The sequence below is a fragment of the Electrophorus electricus genome, chromosome 21 (assembly GCF_041902795.1).
Source record: "Electrophorus electricus isolate QZ-2024a chromosome 21, ASM4190279v1, whole genome shotgun sequence".
In the NCBI taxonomy this organism is placed as follows: Eukaryota; Metazoa; Chordata; class Actinopteri; order Gymnotiformes; family Gymnotidae; genus Electrophorus; species Electrophorus electricus.
Genome location: NC_137517.1, coordinates 4276576 through 4296435, shown reverse-complemented (window position 1 = coordinate 4296435; position 19860 = coordinate 4276576). Strand labels below are relative to the sequence as shown.

General features: G+C 44.6%; 1 protein-coding gene across 2 annotated transcripts; it reads left to right on the top strand.

Moving 5' to 3' along the window:
* Positions 1–1038: 1038 nt before the first annotated feature.
* c1qtnf12 (C1q and TNF related 12) lies at positions 1039–19139 on the top strand. Of its 2 annotated transcripts, none has more exons than XM_027011907.3 (8): positions 1039–2321; positions 10199–10303; positions 10550–10661; positions 11101–11282; positions 13368–13476; positions 14224–14317; positions 17467–17545; positions 17638–19139. In XM_027011907.3, exons 1-8 carry the CDS (start codon positions 2148–2150, stop codon positions 17734–17736), a joined length of 954 nt encoding a protein of 317 aa, XP_026867708.1. In that variant the 5' UTR covers positions 1039–2147; the 3' UTR covers positions 17737–19139. The 2 variants fall into 2 exon arrangements, with proteins under 2 accessions (XP_026867708.1, XP_081560901.1); XM_081704775.1 differs by lacking the exon at positions 1039–2321 and adding an exon at positions 4362–4555.
* The last annotated feature ends 721 nt before the right edge of the window (positions 19140–19860 follow it).

The window sequence follows — 19860 nt, the reverse complement described above, 5'->3', positions numbered from 1 at the left end:
TTAGCCACCAGAGGGCGGAAGGGTACTACGAAGGCTGTTTCTTAACCACCACCATTTACATGCACAATTGCTCTGAAGTTTGCGTGCGTTCCTTTAAAACACATTATGGCCTAGCAAATGAGCACGAGTCTTCCAGTTTTAGAATGATAACTGCTGTAATAAACTCAAATATCTGCTTTATTTATTTATTTACAATATATATATATTTATTTATTTATTTATATATAGTAGTCTTTCTTAATATTTGATCTCTTAATAGGCTTACTAATTGCTAATCAATAACCTAACCAATTATATATACTATTTCCAAACCATGATTATAGTATTTTAGGCTTCTAACATCTGTAACATATAATTGTTCTTGTCTCAGAAATGTATTATGTCAGCCCAGACATACAGGCACTGGCATGTTTACTTTTTCTTCACTGAATGAAAGATGTTCATTCTTTCTGAATAAATTGTGTCCCTAAGAGGAACACGAAACAGAGCTAATAGTGAAAAGTTCATGTTTGTGACAAGGAGCTTTTTTTTGACCTGGAGCTATTTTGGGTTCAATATGATTGCCCGGTGACATGTTTCTGGGGAGCAGTTCATTAATTTGACTTGCTGAGCAGTACACTGGCTCCTGAAGAAATGTGAAAAAAGAAAGAGAGAAAAAACACAAAACACAAAGGTGTGCTTGAGGTTTTTCTTCATGAGTGGTTCAAATCCTCAGGGGCTTTAAGACATATGTATTACCACTACCCTAGAGTAGAATGAGTAGGAGACACACACACACACACACACACACGCACGCACACACGCACGCACGCACGCACGCACGCACGCACGCACGCTTCCTTTAAATGGAGCTCTGCCTTAAGCTCTTACTTGAGCATTTCAGCTGTGAGATAAAGCAGTGGTGAACAACCCAGTGGGGCTGCCAATTTTACTGATGAGAAAAAAAGGAGTCAGGGGAATCAGAAAAGCGTGGGAGGAGAAAGGCAGGGGAGGAACGGTGAGGGGGTGGGGGTGGGGGGTGGGGGCGGCTGCGTGATAAACTCTACTGCGAGCTCTCCTGTAAGCTTTAGTCAGGGACTCTGGAGGCAGGAGAGCAGAAGCACGAGAGAGTGGAAAAAGCAAGTGTGAGGAGGTGAACAGGCGTGGAGAGAGCAGGCCCCCCCAGGCAGCGCAGACGGAGGCTGCACTCGGAGCTCACCACCCTTCTAGTTTTGTCACGCTGCCGAGCTTGGCTGCCATCCTCAGGCGCGCAGGCAAGTGGCTGCGTCGAAGAGGGACAGAGAAAATATTGCAGTCGTCGCCGCCACATCTGCTCAGGGGTGGCCGTCGGGGGAACCTTTCTTACCCTCCACCCCCCCACCCCGTGTGAGGGAACAGCACCAACAGAGGGCCTCAGGCCAAGACAACTGGATCAGCTCCAACTCCTCATTCCCCGAGGACGTTTTATTTTTCCTTCACCTTGGCCTCCGGGAGCCTCACAGCAACAGATGGGCAGAGGGCTACGCGCTGCTCAGCAGAGGAACTCCGGCTCGTCTGCGTCCCTGAGCGCGGCCCCGGAGAGACTCCACCGCACGGCGTGAGCCCGGGGAAAGAGCGTGGCGATCCGAGTACCCGCTACTCCTGCCCCCCCTCCTTCGCCCGCCGGCCCATCCGTCCCGGCCCCTGGCCCTTCCTCTGTGGGAGCCCCTGTGGTACCCCCACCCCTTTACACTACACCCCCTGCCCGTGAGGCAGGAAAAGCGTGAAAAATCTCACTAATGGGTTTGTTCGCTGTCAGAGCAGCCGTGATGTGTCACTCCCCAGGACTTTTCCGCTTGACGTGTTTCGCTGGCAAGCCAGGTGAAGTCTAGTCTGCTGAAGGGATCCTCAGACCCAGCTGAACTATCAGGAGCTTCATCAACACCAGCCTTTCACCCTCCGAGTCCAGGAGCTCTCCACGCCTAACCGCCTGCTCCTCGTGCCGTTTTACCCCCCTAACGCCTGTTTTCTCATTCCGGCACGTTTGCCCCCCCCCCGCCTCCACCCCTGCCTCCAGCCCTGCCTCCACTGCACTGCGGAGAGAGGCTTGGCTCATCCCCCTGGGGTTCCGAAGGCTGCGTGGCTCCGCCACGGCAGAGCTGGGGGCTCGCCGCTCGGGGTGGCCGAAGATGCACGTCTGGCTGCTGGCCGCGCTAGCGGCGGTGGTCGGGGGTCCGTGTGCACTCCTGCATGGAGCGGAGGCACGGAAGGTGCGGAAGAGGCCGAAGGAGTTGACCCCGCAGCATACAGAGGCGTTTAACGCCACACTGTCCAACAGTGAGGAGCTCGATGAGGGCCCGAAGGTAACAGCTTCTCTCCTTCCTTCAATCATCTTCGTCTTTCATCTTCTTCCTTTGCTGCATGCTTCTGAAACACCTTTGGGGATGGAAACTGATGGCTGACTCGAGGCATGTAATAACTCTGTCTCACTTCACAATAGATGCAGTTAAATAAGTGTCACACTTCTACGAGCCGCCTTCACGCTGACAAAAGGCATAATTACAACAGTCCAAGATTTTAGTTCATGTTCAGCCATTTAAATGCAGTGGTGGACATCACCTCATCTGACCGAGGTCAATCAGTCTTCTACATTTCTTCAGGTCATGTTTAAGGACTGGCTTTATGGACATATTGCTCTTCATAATAAGTGAAATGATATTGCAGTGGAATGATATTTCCTTGATGGTTTCTTAAGTACAGCAAATTAGGGAAGCAGGGTATCTAACTGATTGAATTTCACTGTTATTGTGGTCATTCCTTTGCAGTTGTCTGAATATAAACATAATCCCTGACAGAGAGAATCTGGAATAAAGCCTGCATCAATTTTCTTAACTTTCATTCAATCTAGACGCAGAAAAAAATTATTGCTAAGAAATTAGAATTAGAACAACTTGAGTGGGCAATCAGCCCTGTTGGATCTGTTCCTTGACCTGCAGTGTCCTGCATGGACAAGAAAAAGTGAGAGAGAGAGAGAGAGAGAGAGAGAGAGAGAGAGAGAGAGAGAGAGAGAGACAGAGAGACAGAGAGAGACAGAGACAGAGAGAGACAGAGAGACAGAGAGAGAGAGAGAGAGAGAGAGAGAGAGAGAGAGAGAGAGAAACAGAGACTTAATGTGGGAAGGTAAAAATGCATGAATGGCTCAGGTATGTGAGGAATGTGCACTTGGGGTGTCTGATCAATGCATGAGTTAATCCCGCCACGCCGGGGCTCCCCATCGTCCTCCAGCGTGAAGTGCAACAGGCCTCGTTTCCGCCCGTGCGGTGCGCCATGAGCTGCAGAGGGTTGGCGGTAACACAAATGAGTTCTACATTTGCTGATAAGATTGTGTATGGGGTTTTTGTTTGTTTGTTTGGTTTTTTTTGTCAAAGGTGAACGTGTATTGCCATTGACTTGTTTGTACAAGGTGCTTAGACAACATTTTGCGGCATAAGTTTGTAATGCAAGTTCTGCATGTGTGCCAGCACCAGCATGACAAATGCTTTGCTATATCACTCCCATGTTTATCTATTTCCCCAGTACGGTTTAGACATAGACATTTCCAGCAGGGCGGTTGCCTCTCTGTCTGCCCACCCATTGTGTTGGGATTGTAGAGCAGCTATTGCTGCACCTCTACCTGCATACCAACCTCGTAATTCATGGTTGGTAAATTTTAGTCGGCTTGTTCACAAAAAGCCCCACTGCAGACAGAGCGAGACACCTCGGTCCCTCTGCAGCACTCCAACTGTTGTTATTTTGGTGGATATATCTGCCTGTTTATTTGACTTGGTTGGCCCTGTAAAACTGGAAACTACGGCGGGCGACCTCTGGTCAGCCCTTCTGGCCTACGGGAAGCTGCACCCAACTGGCATGTCTGCGTTCTCTTAATCACCCGCCTGTGACTCCAGTATCTCTTCTTCGTCTTCCCCCTAGGTCTTGTGGTGGTCCGGCACAGGCAGGCTGCCATGATGTAATTCCTATGAAAATGTAGGTGGGGGGGGGGGGATATTTACAGACCCTTGGCGGAGCTGTTTCCCAGCCCGTTGATTCTGTCATTGTTGGGCCAGCCTGACTCCGCTGTGTCTGGGACATCCGATAGGGGCGGTGCGGTGCCCCATCAGGAAAAAAAAGAAAAGGCTGAGACAGCATGCCGTGTAAGCCCCTCACAAAGCCCCACAGAAAGGGTCCTGAAAGAGGAAACCTCGGGGAGGATTAGCCACCCGCCCCCTCTGGCTTACATTCTTTTCATCTTGTCCCAGTGTGATTGGAGAGTAATGACATAATCACACTAAGACACTGTGTTATGCCAGACTGTGCCACTGCCAAAGAGCGTCCCCCTGTGCTGTGGACTGGGGAGTTGAGCTGGCATTCACGTTTATAGATTTTCAGGATTTCACAAGAAGCTGAACTGCATTGAGGGGAGAGACGCAGAATATCTGTTGCTCGTGATCTCAGTTTAGGTTAAACAGAGGCCTGGTAGGCTCTGTCATTTTCATCTTTTATACTTTTTGCAGCTTATATGCAATCAATATGTAAATGGATCATGTCTAAACAGACAAAGGTAAACAAAATCAACAGTGGTGTGTGCTTGGTTTAGATTTTATTTCATTTGTGTAACTAACGATTCTTTCCAGGTTAGTAAAATATAAATTCTTTAATCTAGTGCTGTGGCGTGTCATGTGTTGACTGTGCTCTTTGATCAGTCTCATTTCAGGCCAGAATACAGAGCACAGAAAACATCAAATCTCTCTCTCGCTCTCTCTTTTTTTTACAAGATTTTACAAGATTAGAAGATGCCAATATGCTTACATGAAGACCTTATACGTCCAGTGTAGATCCTTAAAGGATGGTTTTGTTTGTTTTTTTGTTTGTTTTTCCTGTCAAATTTTGGGGTTAAACTTTGTTGGTTGGTTGACAGTCTACTTTACAATAACAATTTCTTAAAATAGAATAAACTCTAGAAATCAATGTTATTTAGAATAGGATTGCTTATGAATATGACATCTACACTTCACACGAGCACATCGCTCTTAATGCAGGTGTTCTTTAGGTTGAGTTTTACAAAACCATCGCAGTTCAGAAGCCACGGCGTTATCTTTCACGCACGCCCCTGAAGATGTGAGAGTTAGCACAGGTTCGCACCATCGTAACCTGAGACGTGACGTTTTCAGGGACACCGTCCATCGGACCTACCACAGATGACCAAAAAAAAAAAGGGGGGGGGGGGGAGGTTACGGGGACGGACCAGGAGAGGTTTAAAATCTATATCCCGACGCTGTAATTTCCTCACAAAAGCAGGTGTGATGCCCCCCCTCAGCCGTGCGTAAGGAGGAGGGCACGGCAGTTTTGCAGAGCTCATAATAGACCTTGTGGTTTACACGCTGCACATGTCCTCACTAGCAAGGAATGCAGGCTCGATGTACACAAAAACTACCTATAGTGTTTACACTGGCGATAACGTTACGTTATCGTTGCTCTCGGCCGCTGAAAGCCCGGAGCGATGCCGAACGCATAGGCTGCAGCGCGCAAACGTGGGCTAGGTCGCGGTGTAATTAAGATACAGTCGTCTTTGTTGTCACTGATTTAAGGACCGGAGGGTCTGTATGGGCCGCTCTCCAACTTTCCCCTGGAGTAATAACAGCAGTTAACTGCCTGCTTCACTGTGTACGTAAGAATGTGATGAAAGGAACTTTATGGTGACTGCCAAACAAATATTCGGCATGCGCATAAGGGAAAAAAAAGGACCCGTATCTCTCGCCCATTTGGAGTGTATTAGTTGTCAGACCTCAATGCAGTTGGGCTGGAATTACAAACTAATGAGCACCACCATAATGAAAACTACAGTGGGTCTGTTACCTGTTAAATGACGGCCTTTGAAGGGGCCTCTGGCTTGAGACGCAGCCAAATGATCATTTCTCTTTTGTATCTGTGCCGGCTTCCAAAGGCGTAATTACTTGGTACCAACAGAATGCTTAATTGCAGGTCCGGCTCCGAGGCGTGACGCGAATGTGAGCGCATAACCGGAGCTGTAAATCTGTCCGTCGACCCGTAAAAGAGGCGCGTCAGGAAAATAACCGTCATTGCACTTTGTTCTCCCTCGCACGTACCGCTTGATTCTCGGCACGGTCACCGGTCCTCAGACAAAAGCGGGCGGTACCGGTGAAAGGCGTCGCACGGCGTCCCGCCTGCCTCAAAGCCCCTCCCCTCCCTGGCTCCTCCTGCTGGCGAGAGGAACAAGCGCGGACGGGAGAGGCATCCTGGGGGCACGACGGGGGTGGAGTCGCCACCCCCCACGCCCGGCGAGACGCGACAGCTCAGCGAACATCAGCCCCCCCCTGCGCCGCACACCGTACCCACCTGCTCGCTCCGCACGGCGAGCGGTGCTTTCAGTGTCGGCGTCACAAACGGCCTTTCTTTGACTTCGCGTATTCCGTTTAGAGAGCCGAGCGCTGCTATTTTCGGGGACTGCCCATCTTCCCTGCTCCACACATAGCCGCTTATGTTTTACATAAATAGAAACAGAAAACACGGGTGTCGCTCTGTCTGGCGTAATGGCAGAATGTTTGGAATATGACAGCTTGTAAAGACTCGGTTCCGTATTTATGTGATATTTAGTCTAGTTTGTGCATGGCTGTGCGTGCATGGATCTAATTATGGGCTTCAGAGCGGGTGGAAAGAAAATTGGGCCTAATACAATGTCATGGCAAAGATAGCTGGAGCTTTACCATATTATCACAAACAAGCTGATAGTCCTGACATGGAAAGGAAGCCTAAACAGCCATTAGCACTCTTCACAATGAAGCAGTGGGGCATGTTGAGAGTAGCCACAGAGAAAGTGCTGTTAGGATCTAAGCATGTAGTGTTTGTGTTTGCTGCTTCTAGAAACTGTATCTCCCACTTTTGTTCCTCAAAATAAACACATTTTCAAATTCCCTTTAAATATTAAACAACCGTTCAGAAGTCAAAAGGTTTACGAGGCCATGCAAAATTTACAAATGAACTTTGGATTTGACATGAATATTCTAACAAGCCTACCAATCACTGCACTGTAAAGCAGACAATATAATTACAGTGTGTGACAAACCTGCGAGGGATAAAAAGGTGCATGCACATGCTAACTTACTCATGTTATTGCCAGCTTGCTTGCAAAAATCTTATCAAAATGTTTTTAAAAACAAAAACTTTGCTACTGGTGTTTTCTGGTAAAACCCCAAAGATAGCAAAAGCATAGATAAACAGTATTGTAGTGGTTAAGTAAATTTTCCAATCAAATTACTTTGTAATTGCGGATATGTAGATTTATGCATATAATGCAATTGATTGTGCATTGTTATTTATGATAATAAATAAACCTCTGCACTGCAATATAACTTTTGTGGTTTGAGCTAAATTCACTCACCCTCACCATACAATTGGACACCTCTGTTATACCAGTGGTTTATTATGGTGGTTTGTTTTATTATGGAGGTTTGTCTTTTCATCTCGCTACCTCCATGCCTAGGTGCTTTGCTTTGATTTTCCTCATGAACCATAATGGAACAACATTGCCTGAAATTCTGCTGCTATTTTAACAAACACAAACCAAAATAATCAAAGAAAAACTCCATAAAAGGTGGAATTATGCTGAAACACGAGCTTCTCGACTTTATCATCCCAGCAGTTTCTCAGAACATTCACATATTGACTTAACTTGCTGTGGCGCTCTTTCCACGCTGGTCATGTTGCCATTTATGTAGTCAAAAGACACTGCACGAATGATGCTTCGCAAACAAAACAATAAAGATTGCTAGCTGAATAGGCTGGAAGGAACACGGAGGTTTGGCAACTGCTGCCTCCTGGTCTGAAACTGATCTGCCGTTCGTCAGGGCATGGCATCCTTCATTTAATTGTGCACTCATGATCTGAAGCTTCGTTCTTCACACGGCACTGTCGAGCCTGTTCATTCCCTTGGGGTATAACGTGGTGGATGTGCACTTTGCAGTGTTGGTGTAAGATATTACTGTGAATAGGGGAGTGTCATGTCTCTGCAAAGTCATATGAAACGCATGTGCTTTGTCTTGTCGCAAGTTAATCCCTGCAGTGACAGAATTATGGCGCCTTCACATGCGCCATTTGATTCCATTCATCCCCAGTGCTTGCGGAGAGCTCTTGCATGCTTCAGAGTGCTTTGAGTGAAGGTGTTGGCTAACTCACTGGAGACGTTCAGGACGCTTTGAGTGAAGGTGTTGACTAACTCACTGGAGACGCTGTTGCATGAATCAACATCTCGGTTTACTCTGTAGTTATTCGGATCTGCCGTCCCTGAACGGTGTCATCTTTTATTCATTTGCTTGCTTGTCTTTTTTTTTTTTTCACCAAAGAAGCCTTCCAGCCTTAATTTGACCGTTACAAACGTTCTTCTTCATTCGAAACTGGATCTTAAAATAGTCACGAATCCTGATCATTTCATGTAGTTATTTGTGTTTGTCTTTGATTTTTCCTTTTGCACTGCCAAGGTGATATGATGAGCATTCCAAAATAGGCACTGAAACAGACAGAGACCCACTGACATTCTCGTACATTGGCTGGGAAAGATCTGAAGGAACTTTCAGGAACCCTCCACAGCAACAGAATCTTTACAATCGAGCTCCTGGCTACAACAAAAACACAGTGACATCCAACATGAAAGAGGCTTATGTCCTAGTTTAGTTGTTTATTTTGTCTGCTGTCACCAAAAAAAGCGAGAGAGAGAGAAAAACGTTGCACAACCAGTAACGAGTGCCTCTTCATTCCAGAATATTAGATCAGAAAAAACAAGGGCTTACTTTGTTGCAGCACAAAAAGAGGCAAAGTCTTTCTGCAAGGAAACGAGGCATGTTGGTTTAACAGATAAGTGATCCGTGTCTCACTGCCAAACCTAAACAAATTCCTTTTCAAACAGCTCACCTCTACAGTTATTTTGTATCTCTGTTTTTATCTCAACTGTGTTCACTGACAGAGAGGAGCAACAGTAGAGTCGAGTCATCTTTGTGGTTGTCCGATTTGAAGCAGTCTTTAGTTCATTAAAAAAAAAAAAAGTATGTCAGTGGCTCTTTGCACATCGCTCTTAGCTGTTGACTGTGTCTTCATTCCAAACCATTCCACTTGTGATAGCCTGCAGTAGCCATACAACACTCCGAAGGAAACCTGCCTCGTAGTGTTTTGCCTATAGTTTTCCATGTTAAAATAGCCACCATTGGCAAATTGTCCAAAAAAATGAGAGATGTCATTCTTTGAATGAGGATCATAAGTCCGTGCAGGTTGGGATTTGGAGCACTCAAGCTGTTGCCAAGGTTACATGAATTATGTCACTATACTGAAGATGGCATTTTTGATAACCTCTGTATAAGCGAAGAGGCTCCCACTGAAAAATGTGCTTCTAGCCTTCAGTGTTTACTAAGAAGACCAGAACAGCAGAAACAAAATTTCTGCTTTCTGTTTCCATTCTGATTTATCTAACCTGCTGGATTACAGCCTGTGTATTTAGAGAAGAACCTCCGGCACACTAGATCTCGAAGAACTGCAATGTTTTGCTCATGGAAACTTTCATGTTAACAGAGATCACTTTCGAAGGGCTGTTTGCTTTTCGTGGGTCCAGTGGGACACGACTTGACGTAGCACCTGAGTGAACTGCAACGGAGCAATTAAGCAAAGAGTAAAATCTTCATGAGAACATTGCAGGCAGTGTGTTTGGCACAAGGTAGCATAACACCACAAAACCCATGCCTTCACTGTGATGGAGAGAGAGAGAGAGAGAGAGAGAGAGAGAGAGAGAGAGAAACAGGGAGTGCAACTTGCCCACTTGCGTTGATGTCTGGCACCATTTAATAGTATCTTTAGGCAAGATTTTCCAATGAGGGTTTGTAGGCAGAAAATATGACTCAGTGGATTTAGTTAGGTAGTTGCAATACTTTGCAACCGAATGCCAATAAGAGAATGATCCATGCTAAAAGTTTTGATAAATTGTATAATTAGTACTGTTCTCAAAGGGTCACTGAGATGGATAATGAATCAAAAAAGTGTGTGAACACAGGTTGTGAGAGAATAAAAAGATCTATGAAATCTACACACTAAAATCCAGATCTACAATTGGGAACAACGTTTATACTCCAAAACATTTTGGTTAAAATGACATGTATGTAAAAAAGTCTATTTTCTCAGTGGTGTGTATATTGTTTCTTTGCAGGTCACTGAGGGTCACAGAGTGGACCCACATGGCTCATGGATGGACTTTGTAAAACGGCCTGTTGGCAACTTTCCAGGGAAGTGCCGGAAGCGAAAGCGACCACTGGTACACTGCATCCTCACTTTCACATAGTCATTTGTCAAATGTGTAATTTACGGATTTCTATTCTATTAGGTGCTTCTCTAACCTGTCTCCTTTGGTAAATAATTAATATATGAATGTGTCATAGATCGTTTTGTTCTGTAACAGGCTTCACAGATATGCTCAGTGTTCATTTTGCAATATCAATGCTTACTGTACAAGTCTTTGAATCAGAGACTAGGGCCAGGATGACACTGTGTTGTGTTTCAGCCAGGACCTCCAGGCCCACCGGGACCTCCGGGGCCTCAGGGCCCTCCCGGGGCCCCTGGTGCAGAGGTCACTCAAGAGGTTCTGTTGCAGGAGTTTAAAATGATGATCAAAGGTGAGCTCCCAAAGCCCATATGCGCATGGGATGCTTTACAAAACCTGTTAGCATGTGCAAACGATCCTAACGTGCAAAAACAGTAACACAACCTGACTGGACAAGGAACATTTCATGTTCAAATTAGAAACTGTGCTGCTGAAAGAGTGTAATGGGAAAAATCTGGTCTATTGTGCAAAACACAGCGATTTTGTTTTATGTTTTGCAAAACACAACTGCATTCTGCATGCTACGCCTGCAATGCTCAGAGGTTTTTCCAGCACCTCACACATCTATTCCTTAACAACTGACATAAAACATTTTTATAGATGAGGGGTCAGGAGATAGTCGATGCGTTAGACAGGCCCGGACTTTCAAGGTCACCGTGGTTGTTAGTTTGACATCATAGGCATCTTTGAAATGGACAGTGATGCATGTCTCTGTGCTGTGCTCTGGACAGAGGCCACAGAGAGGAGGTCTGCAGCAGACAGAGCCAGTGGCCCCGGCCAGATACCCACAGCTTTCTTGGCCCTAGAGGGCATGGTCTCCTACAGAAGGATCGAAGAGGCCTTCCACTGCAAACTCAGAGGCCCTGTGGTTGTGGAAAAGAAGACCCTGACAGAGCTGCAGAACTTCCAGACGGTACGGACCGGGAGTTACGCGTCCGGCCGGGAGGACACACTCCATGTGTTATAGTTCTAGTTGATCAAAAGCTTTTTAAATGGATGAATGTTTTGGGAGGTGATGTGCAGCCCTAGATAAATAATAAGTGCAGCGATTTTTCTGCGCGACTACTCATTGTGGATGAAAAATGATGCACCTACTGTGCACTTGCCTAGCGAATACAACTGGAGGTGAAATTTCTAATCGTGACATCATGTGGTTTATGGGTAGTTTTTTTTTTGCAGTATTTCTATCCATCCGCAACCATCTTTTATCACCCTGTCTGTTTTTCTTATTCCGTTGTTCTCTTCAGCCACTGTTTTATGACTTATCGTCCCCGTCTGCATTACCTCACCGCGTGAGCGTTAGACTCACAGCCATATCTAGATATGGCCTTTATTCTTGAAGGTCTTGAAGTGCACACATGTATAAAAATGAAAACAGGTGGACAACGGCAGCCCGGCGGCATCTGCTTTCAACCGTGCACTTTCAGGCATGTGCGCAAAAAACAAAAAAAACCAATCAATTAGGGCACGAACCGCACAAATGAGGAGAGAGTGAAAAACAAAGACAAGGAAGCAGGTAAATGAACAGACAGTTCTGAGGGTGAAGGATTTAAAATGGCCTGAAACGTTTGCTCTGCCAAAGAGGTCACAGGGCTGAGTCCTGTTTGCAGCAGGTTAAACCACAGCAGACAGAGATTCCACTCTTTTGAAAAAGCATTTTGGTTTGGCTTATTCTGGTCCGGCTTCCATTTGGCTGGGAGCTGTGCATTTTTTGCCCTCTTGGTGACAGATTGAGAAAGCGGAGAATTTCCGTTTAACCTGGACCTTTGCCATCCAGGGACAGGATACCTGCTCCTTGTCGTCTGGACACCAGGGATTAGTCGCTCCAGATTAGCCAATCACCTGGGCCGGGCTTATAGAATTTGTAGTCTCCCTCCAGAAAAATATCTCCTCCTTCGAATGTGCCACATCGCTTTCTTGGCATTGCACAAAAGCTGCTCTGTTTGGGATTTGGACCACAGAGCAGCGGGGTAAAAATAGCCACCGTTTGAAACGGCATGCTGATCCAAGGAAGAGCCATGTCCTGTGACACTGGCAAAGCTGGCATGAGGAAGCCAGACGCGGTCATATACGTAGAGTGGGGGGGGATGATTGTGATTTGTGAAGTGGTCCTGCAGGCAGGAATGGAAAAGCACGCCTTTGATAAATGTACACAAAATTCTCCCAGAGTCGCAGTGCCAAGCATCTCACAGCACACACTCCAAAGAGAGATCATCAGGAGTTTAAAGGTGCATGATTTCATACTGGCCATAAAATATGGGCCTCGCTGGAACAGGGTTATAAATTGTATATATAAGAATGGGTTATTTTCAACCTTTCCCACAGTGAATAAATCATGGTGTTTTCTTTCTCGTGTGAAATGTCGTTTGAGAGAAAATCCACACTGTATATGTCAGTTTCTAATCTTTAACATCGCAAAAGATTGACAGAAGCTGCTTATATGGTAAATAGACAATTAAGTGCTTGCATTTCATCTTGTTTTTACTTCGGTGTCGGAGAAGACTATTTGGAGTACAGCAAAGCTAAATGGATATTTTAATGCATATTACAAAGCCATTCGGAGAAACCCTGTAGGCCTCGGCGGTTACTGCAGGCCTAGTACAGAGTAATGCGGCCTGGAATGGCTTACCCCTACAGTGATGATCAAAAACAGAATTGTCGGCTTCTTGGCAGATTCTTACATTTTTCTGAACATTTAAGCGCAATGTGCTCCCAAATGGACCCCTCAAAACGATTTATTTTGTAACAGTGTATGCAGAGTTACTAAATTGTGGAGTATTAAACTCTGTTTTTTTGCATTCTTAAAACATTTCATATCTTGGAATGCTGCTCAAAGATTCTTACATGCCCCCAATACACTCAACATACTGAAAATCTTTTGTAAAGTTTCTGCTCTCTTTTTGGTCTAAAGAGCAACATTTGTGAATTTTAGGCCAATTCCTTGAGCTGATAGTTTGGTGTCTGCCTTCAGTAATTCTCACCTGCTTCTTACCTTCAGCCTCCTGCCAAAGGTGCCTTCCGCCGCGGGACTGGGATGGATCAGTCTACTGGCCGATTCACAGCACCCATCACTGGAATTTATCAGTTCTCTGCCAATGTGCATATTGGTAGGAAGTTCTCTGCTACACACCTATTGCAGGAATCTCAGTTGTTTTTCATGCTTGGAAATGTCACTTGGAAGTATGGCTGATAGAGCCATAGTGCTCTCATGCTACATTCTATCCACATGCTACCTACATGCTCCTCATGATATTCACCCCAAAGCACAAAAGTAAGAAAACTGATGAAGGCAGAGAGTGCCCGTTTCTCTCAAGAATAACAAAGAAATGCAGACAGCATGATTGAAAGGCCCAGCCCTGCCCTCGTCTGTACACAGCGTCTGAGATGGAGGCGTGCGTATCTCCCACTGGCTTAATCCATCTTCTCAGAGAAGCAACCATGCATGGTTTTGGTTAAATAAGTCCCTGAGCCCCAGCTAAATAAATTCCTCTAAGCTCTGGTGCCATCCCCAGCTCTCTGTACCAGGAATCCGTTTCCAGATTCCAAGACCCTGCTGCTGTCCAGTTGCCTGGACCTGTGCTCCATTCTAGAGGTCCGGTGTGATTCTCCCTCTGTGTCCCAGATCCAATGTTCTGTCAGATACAGTGTTCAAATGCTTTTATGTTTATACTATTGAAGATACTGTGCAGACCTCAGGCTGTGTTTAATCCAATACAGGAAAATGCACCCCCCCCACCCTTTCCGATTCTTCAACTGACCTTCAGAATGTTTCAGTGTGTTCACCTCCCTCGAAATCAGAGATCTGGGGAATGGCAGTGTTGTGACCTGAAGGTGATTGCATGTTCTCTCCGCAGACCACAGCGAGGTAAAGAGAAGCAAAAGCCAGCTGAGGGCCAGGGACAGTGTGAGAGTCCTCATCTGCATCGAATCACTGTGCCACAGATACACGTGAGTGTGCTTACGCAGCATTCTTACCGGACATAGATTTCTGAATAGCAGATCACACCACCTAGCAGTGATGCTAATGCATATAAAACTCTCAGCAACTCTCAGCAACATTTATTAGTTTATTACAGACACACGTGAATCTGTATGTTCATCCTTCTTTGGCCTGTACAACCACCTGAATTCACCTGGGCATGGTTTCTGCAAGGTTTCTACATGGTTTCTAGATGCTGGATTGCTGTGCAAGACTGTTGCATCATGCAGTAATTCTGCATTGCACAGCTGCTAAATCTTGCTCTAAAAAAGCCGATTCCACCTCATCCCCATTGTTTAAGATTTAGAGACTCCTGCATACACAGGAGACTTACTTTTATCTTGCGTATGAAATGTGTTATAAAGATATAATAATTTGTCTTTGCTGGCAAAATTACCACCCGGCATAGTTGCTGCTACTGTATCTTATTCGATTGTCACTTTTCGCACAATTGTTGGCTGTATGTGAAAAGTCCATGACAACACATCTGGCGTTGACTGTCATGCCACATTCAGAGTCATTTCTGTCCTTTGTTTTGCCCATTTCACTGCTCGGGTGGAAACTGAGTTATGGTACAAATGCTGGTATACCTGATTCATACTTGACTAAGGGTCCCAGTTACTCCCGTGACCTGCTGGATGGGGTGGGACCGGGAAATCTCTTAGTGTGCTACATTCTGCACGGTTCTGTTAATGTGTTACATCGTGTGTGATTCTGTGGTTGACCAATTAATGCCTCTTGTCAGTTTTAGCAGCATCAGTGTGTCTAGAGTCAGTCCTGATAACAACACCATGTCGGAGACGTCTGTGCCGAGACCAGCAATTTTGGTAGAAAAGTCACCTACAAAATATCCCTCATTATGGTCGAATGCTCAATTTTGACTACATCCACATATAAATTTATATATGACCCATGTTCATAGGAGTACACCACTTTCAATGATAATTACTATTTTTCTTGTGGCTCCTTTTGGAATTGGAGATGATGTGGTTCTTGTTTCAGTGACTCGGACAAGTAAATGCATGTCATGAACGTCCTCTTCATCAAATCAAACAAACATTATTTGAGCTTCACAAGAAAAAAGAACTGATCAGGAGAAAAGGGCAGATCCAGGCAAATCCTTAAGAGCAATAATTCGCTGTTTGTTAGTGTTGCACAAGCTGCACCGTGCAAAAAAAAAAAGAAGAAGCCGTCGGATGGTTAATCAAGGTGTGCTGATGGCAGTTTCCCTTTTGTCAGGATTTATAGGCTGTAAAGCATGATGTCCATTCCGGCCTGCGTTGAACCGGCAAGGCATTTCCTGTGCTTAAGTGGAGCAGGCCTTTAAAAAGCAATGTCCTTGAGCCTTTAGTCTTTTCCAGTTACCTCGGCAAACTTCAGAGTCCTAGTTACTCCTAGCGACCTGGTGGGTGGGGTGAGGTGGGGAATGTTTGCAGAAATCTGTCTGAAGTGGTGCAGGTTTTTGTAAGGATTATATACATCGCTGATATTATAACTCAACGATGTACTAATAATGTCCACGCAAACATCTCAAAATGCACCAGTCTGAACTCCGGTCTGCTGTGGTGTAATGTTCTCAGTGACAAACAGCAAACAAAGACAAACAAACAAAAACTTTATTATCAACCACCAGTGTTAAGACAGTGTAATCAGTGTAGATATAGTGTGAACACCCGAACAGTTTGCATCATTCTGGGCTAGTTTAGGAAGAAAAAAGCGTTTACCATGACAGGAGGCTGAAAATGTGAAATGAGTCATTTGTCTGGCATGATTGATGAGAATTCTCCCTTTTCTGCCCTGGTGGAACAGATAGATTCTGTGGCTCAAAGCGGCCCGGGACTAGCTAGTGGAAAAACTTCACAGTTCACCGCAGAAATTACGCATGTGTGTCAAAACATCACTCCAGCTTTGGCACTCATCCACATGATGTGAAATTTTAATTGTTTTAAGAACAAGATAAGGTTAAAACCATGACCGGTAGTTTTATGACTAGATTGGCTCTAGTTACCTAGCTAGCTAGCTAAACCCATAGTTTAATCATGATCTAGTATACTAGTATACTAGTATAATCTAGTATAAGCATAATGTTCGCATATTCAAAAAAGTTTGTTTGTTGTGTCCAATACTGATATAAATAACTGATAATTTTACCATTATGCATTTTAATGCAAGTTCAAAATATGATCTATATATGTTGTACAGTGGGTGTAACACATGTTAAACTGTAAAAATGGATCACTGGTTAATTTTACATAGCCATGTTGCAGGTAAACCAGACATCATAGTTATTGTAAATATACACTGCTTTTAATACAAAGAGGGAAAAAATAGTAATAGTAATGGTAAGCGCCATTTTATGCCATGTTCATAGATTTAAGAAGGTCTATGGGAAAGTCTCCAGAAAAAAAACAACAACAGCAAAACTCCACAGTAGTTCAAACACCCACATCAGATACTTTGCTTAATGATAAATAACTAAATAATAATAATAAAAAACATTAAATCCGGTATGAAAAATATTCCAAACACCATCTCTCTATCTCTAACGCTCTCTGATTATTAGTATTTTTCTTAGAACTGTAGTAATATACAAACAAGTCGTAAATTAAATAAAAGGCTTTATCTGTCAGAGAGATGAAAATTATTGTTTGTAACTATCGGCTGAAATTCTGTTATTGAACTAATAACGATAACCAATTTGTCATTATTTGCAAGTAATATATTGGCCACCGATATATCATGCAGCTCTACTGAAAATATTAGCTTAAAGTTAGAAGAAATTGTTCATACACTAGTACATATGCTAAAAACACTTTTAAGATTTTTTTTAAAGAATAGCCACTGCCACAACATACCGTGTGGTCCTCCAGTTCAACGAGCAAGCGACAATGATTGTTCACTTCCTATTCAGCTGCCGGCTAAATTAAACATTCTAAACAGGTGCACCAGCTGGATCCTACTGGGTGGTTGAACAGTAGTCCAGTTAACGGCCACACAACAAACCTTCTATAAATATTAAACCTGTTGCTCTTCACTTTTGTAACAGTGTTTCTTTACAGAAACAGGAAGGTTTTAATCAAGGTGAATAATGACTGTCGTTTCTTTAATGTTTGCGTAGGTCTTTGGAGATGATTGTTGGCTTGGAGAGTAACAGCAAGATATTTACTGTGTACGTTCACGGATTGCTGGAGCTCCAGGTGAGTGCCTTGGCCCTGATAAGCCAAACACACACTCAGTTTAATGCCTTGACGCCACCTATGGAAACATGCCGTTCTTCTTCATCCAATAGGCTGGCCAGTACACATCCATATTCGTGGACAACGCGGCGGGAGCTTCCATCACGGTCCAAAACGGCTCTGATTTCATGGGCATGCTTTTGGGGGTATAGCCCCTTGTCCTCTGCCCCCACCCAACCCTGCTTGGCTTCTGTCTGGGCTACCATCAGACACTTCATGAAACAGTGGAGAACACGGGGCAGCCCGGGACTGCCGGCTGCAAAGCCTGACTGCGGCGAGATTCGTTCGCTGTGCTGGGTGAGGGGCGTCAAGCGCTTCCGGACGTCTCGGGAGAAAAAGACAGCTGGGTGGAATTCTCCTGTCACTGCTGGGGTGAAGAAATAAAGGTGGATCTGCGCTGATGTTCTCATGCTTGTGTACTCTGAGGCTTTTCATACGCAATCCAAGCAATGCTTCGTTATAGTGAAATTCTAAGAAAATGATATTAAGCAGAATTTATTTTTTGATATATATATGCACACATACGGTATACGTATACAGTATATATGATATAACTAAAGATTTACATGTCTTTGATGTACTCTGATAGTGACTGATTCTTTCAAAATGTCATTTGACTGCTTAAACAAACCTTTGCTATGAAAGGAAACCAAGTGAAGCTGAGAAAGACGCTGTCTCTTGACCCAGTGAACTTTGCCCTACCTCTGTGAGAGACGGATCCTCTTGTTCTTCTGTTTCCTTATTCAAACACCTCTGTTTTGTGGATCACAAGCCGATAACAAGCTGCATTGCGCTGGACATCTCCGGAGCGTTTGTGCTGTTATGAGAAAATGAATCACCAGATTGTTGACAAAGAACAGAGCTGCCAGAGGCCACCATGAGGTGATCCTGGCTTGATCTGATCTTCATGAAGTGCCAAGCACTTTAAGATCAGAGCTGTGGTCCAGGAGTTCACAAGTGCGTGTGCGGAGTGCATGAGGGCGCATGTGGAGTATATAAGGGCGTGTGTGGAGTGTACGAGGGCGCATGTGTAGTATATAAGGGCGCGTGTCGAGTGTACTAGGGCGCGTGTGGAGTGCACGAGGGTGCGTGTGGAATGTACGAGGGCGCGTGTGGAATGTACGAGAGCGCATGTGACGTGTACGAGGGCACGTGTGGAGTGCACGAGGGCGCGTGTGGAGTGCACTTGGAAACACCCGCTGAGCTCATGCCCTATTTTATGAAACAGCAAACACCCATCAGCAAGAAGCACGCTCATGTCCATATGCTGTTTTTTATATTTGTTTTTAACAGGAGCTATAAGTAGTTTTTCTTTTATTTTAAATTTTGAGTATAGCAGACAAGATAATGTGCATATATGAGTACATGTACAATTGAACAAAGTATTTATGTAAATGTATCGGTAAACATAACTAAAAGCCAAAAAAGGGTGGGCTTTTGTGTACCCAGTAGGATGTCAGTATGAGTGAGTGAAATGTGAATAAATCTCCATTTTGAGCATATATACATTTCTTGTACTGTAGTGCAATAAAAGTTACATTTGTATATGTCCAGACATAGCTGCAGTTGAGTCTGCAATGCTTTTTATGAGCTTTGAATTCTGACTAAAAATCATGTTTGGTACAGTAAAGAGTTTCATACTCCAAGCGAACTGCACAGTGGAGCAAAATGGAAAATGTGTCTTTGGGTCATTTGCCTTGTAAATATCCCTGAATACCTCAAATACTTTGGTGAACAGAAATAGTTCTGCCAAGCAGATTGTGGCCTGCAATCTGGACACACCTCAGTGTGATGTCCGAAATCCGATCTGTGAGTGTCCTTTAGAAGTTCACGTAAAAAACAAGGCTCTCATAAATGTGACACTATTTATTTATGTATGTATTTCTCTCTCTCTCTCTTTTTTTTTTGCGCCTGCCTACTTCCAGACTTGTGGTTTCTCATCCTGCAGGTCCCATGCCACCGGGAGCTCAGGCTTGAGTCAATGGACCTTTCCATTGATCTGCTTATTCACACAAAAGTTGTCGGTAGAGACAAGGAGCTCTCCAACAGAGCAAGCTGCCACGAAACCCTCAGTATCAAATTTCACACCAAAAGCGTCTAACGAAACCCTTTTTTTTTTTTTTTTTGCGTGAGGTACTTCGAAGTGCTTTCCCTCTCTGTACCCATCATTTAGGAGATGATTTATTCGCAAAGCTAGTCACTTCAAATTTCACCTCTTTGATGGGCGCAATGTGTTCGGCAGATACTGTGTTCCCAAAGGACCTCTCAGGTCTGTT

Coding starts and splice junctions, on each gene's coding strand:
- c1qtnf12 (XM_027011907.3), top strand. CDS start 2,148: ATGCACGTCTGGCTGCTGGCCGCGCTAGCGGCGGTGGTCGGGGGTCCG. Junction 2,322..10,198: donor AGCTCGATGAGGGCCCGAAG/GTAACAGCTTCT, acceptor GTTTCTTTGCAG/GTCACTGAGGGTCACAGAGT. Junction 17,546..17,637: donor ACGGATTGCTGGAGCTCCAG/GTGAGTGCCTTG, acceptor TTCATCCAATAG/GCTGGCCAGTACACATCCAT.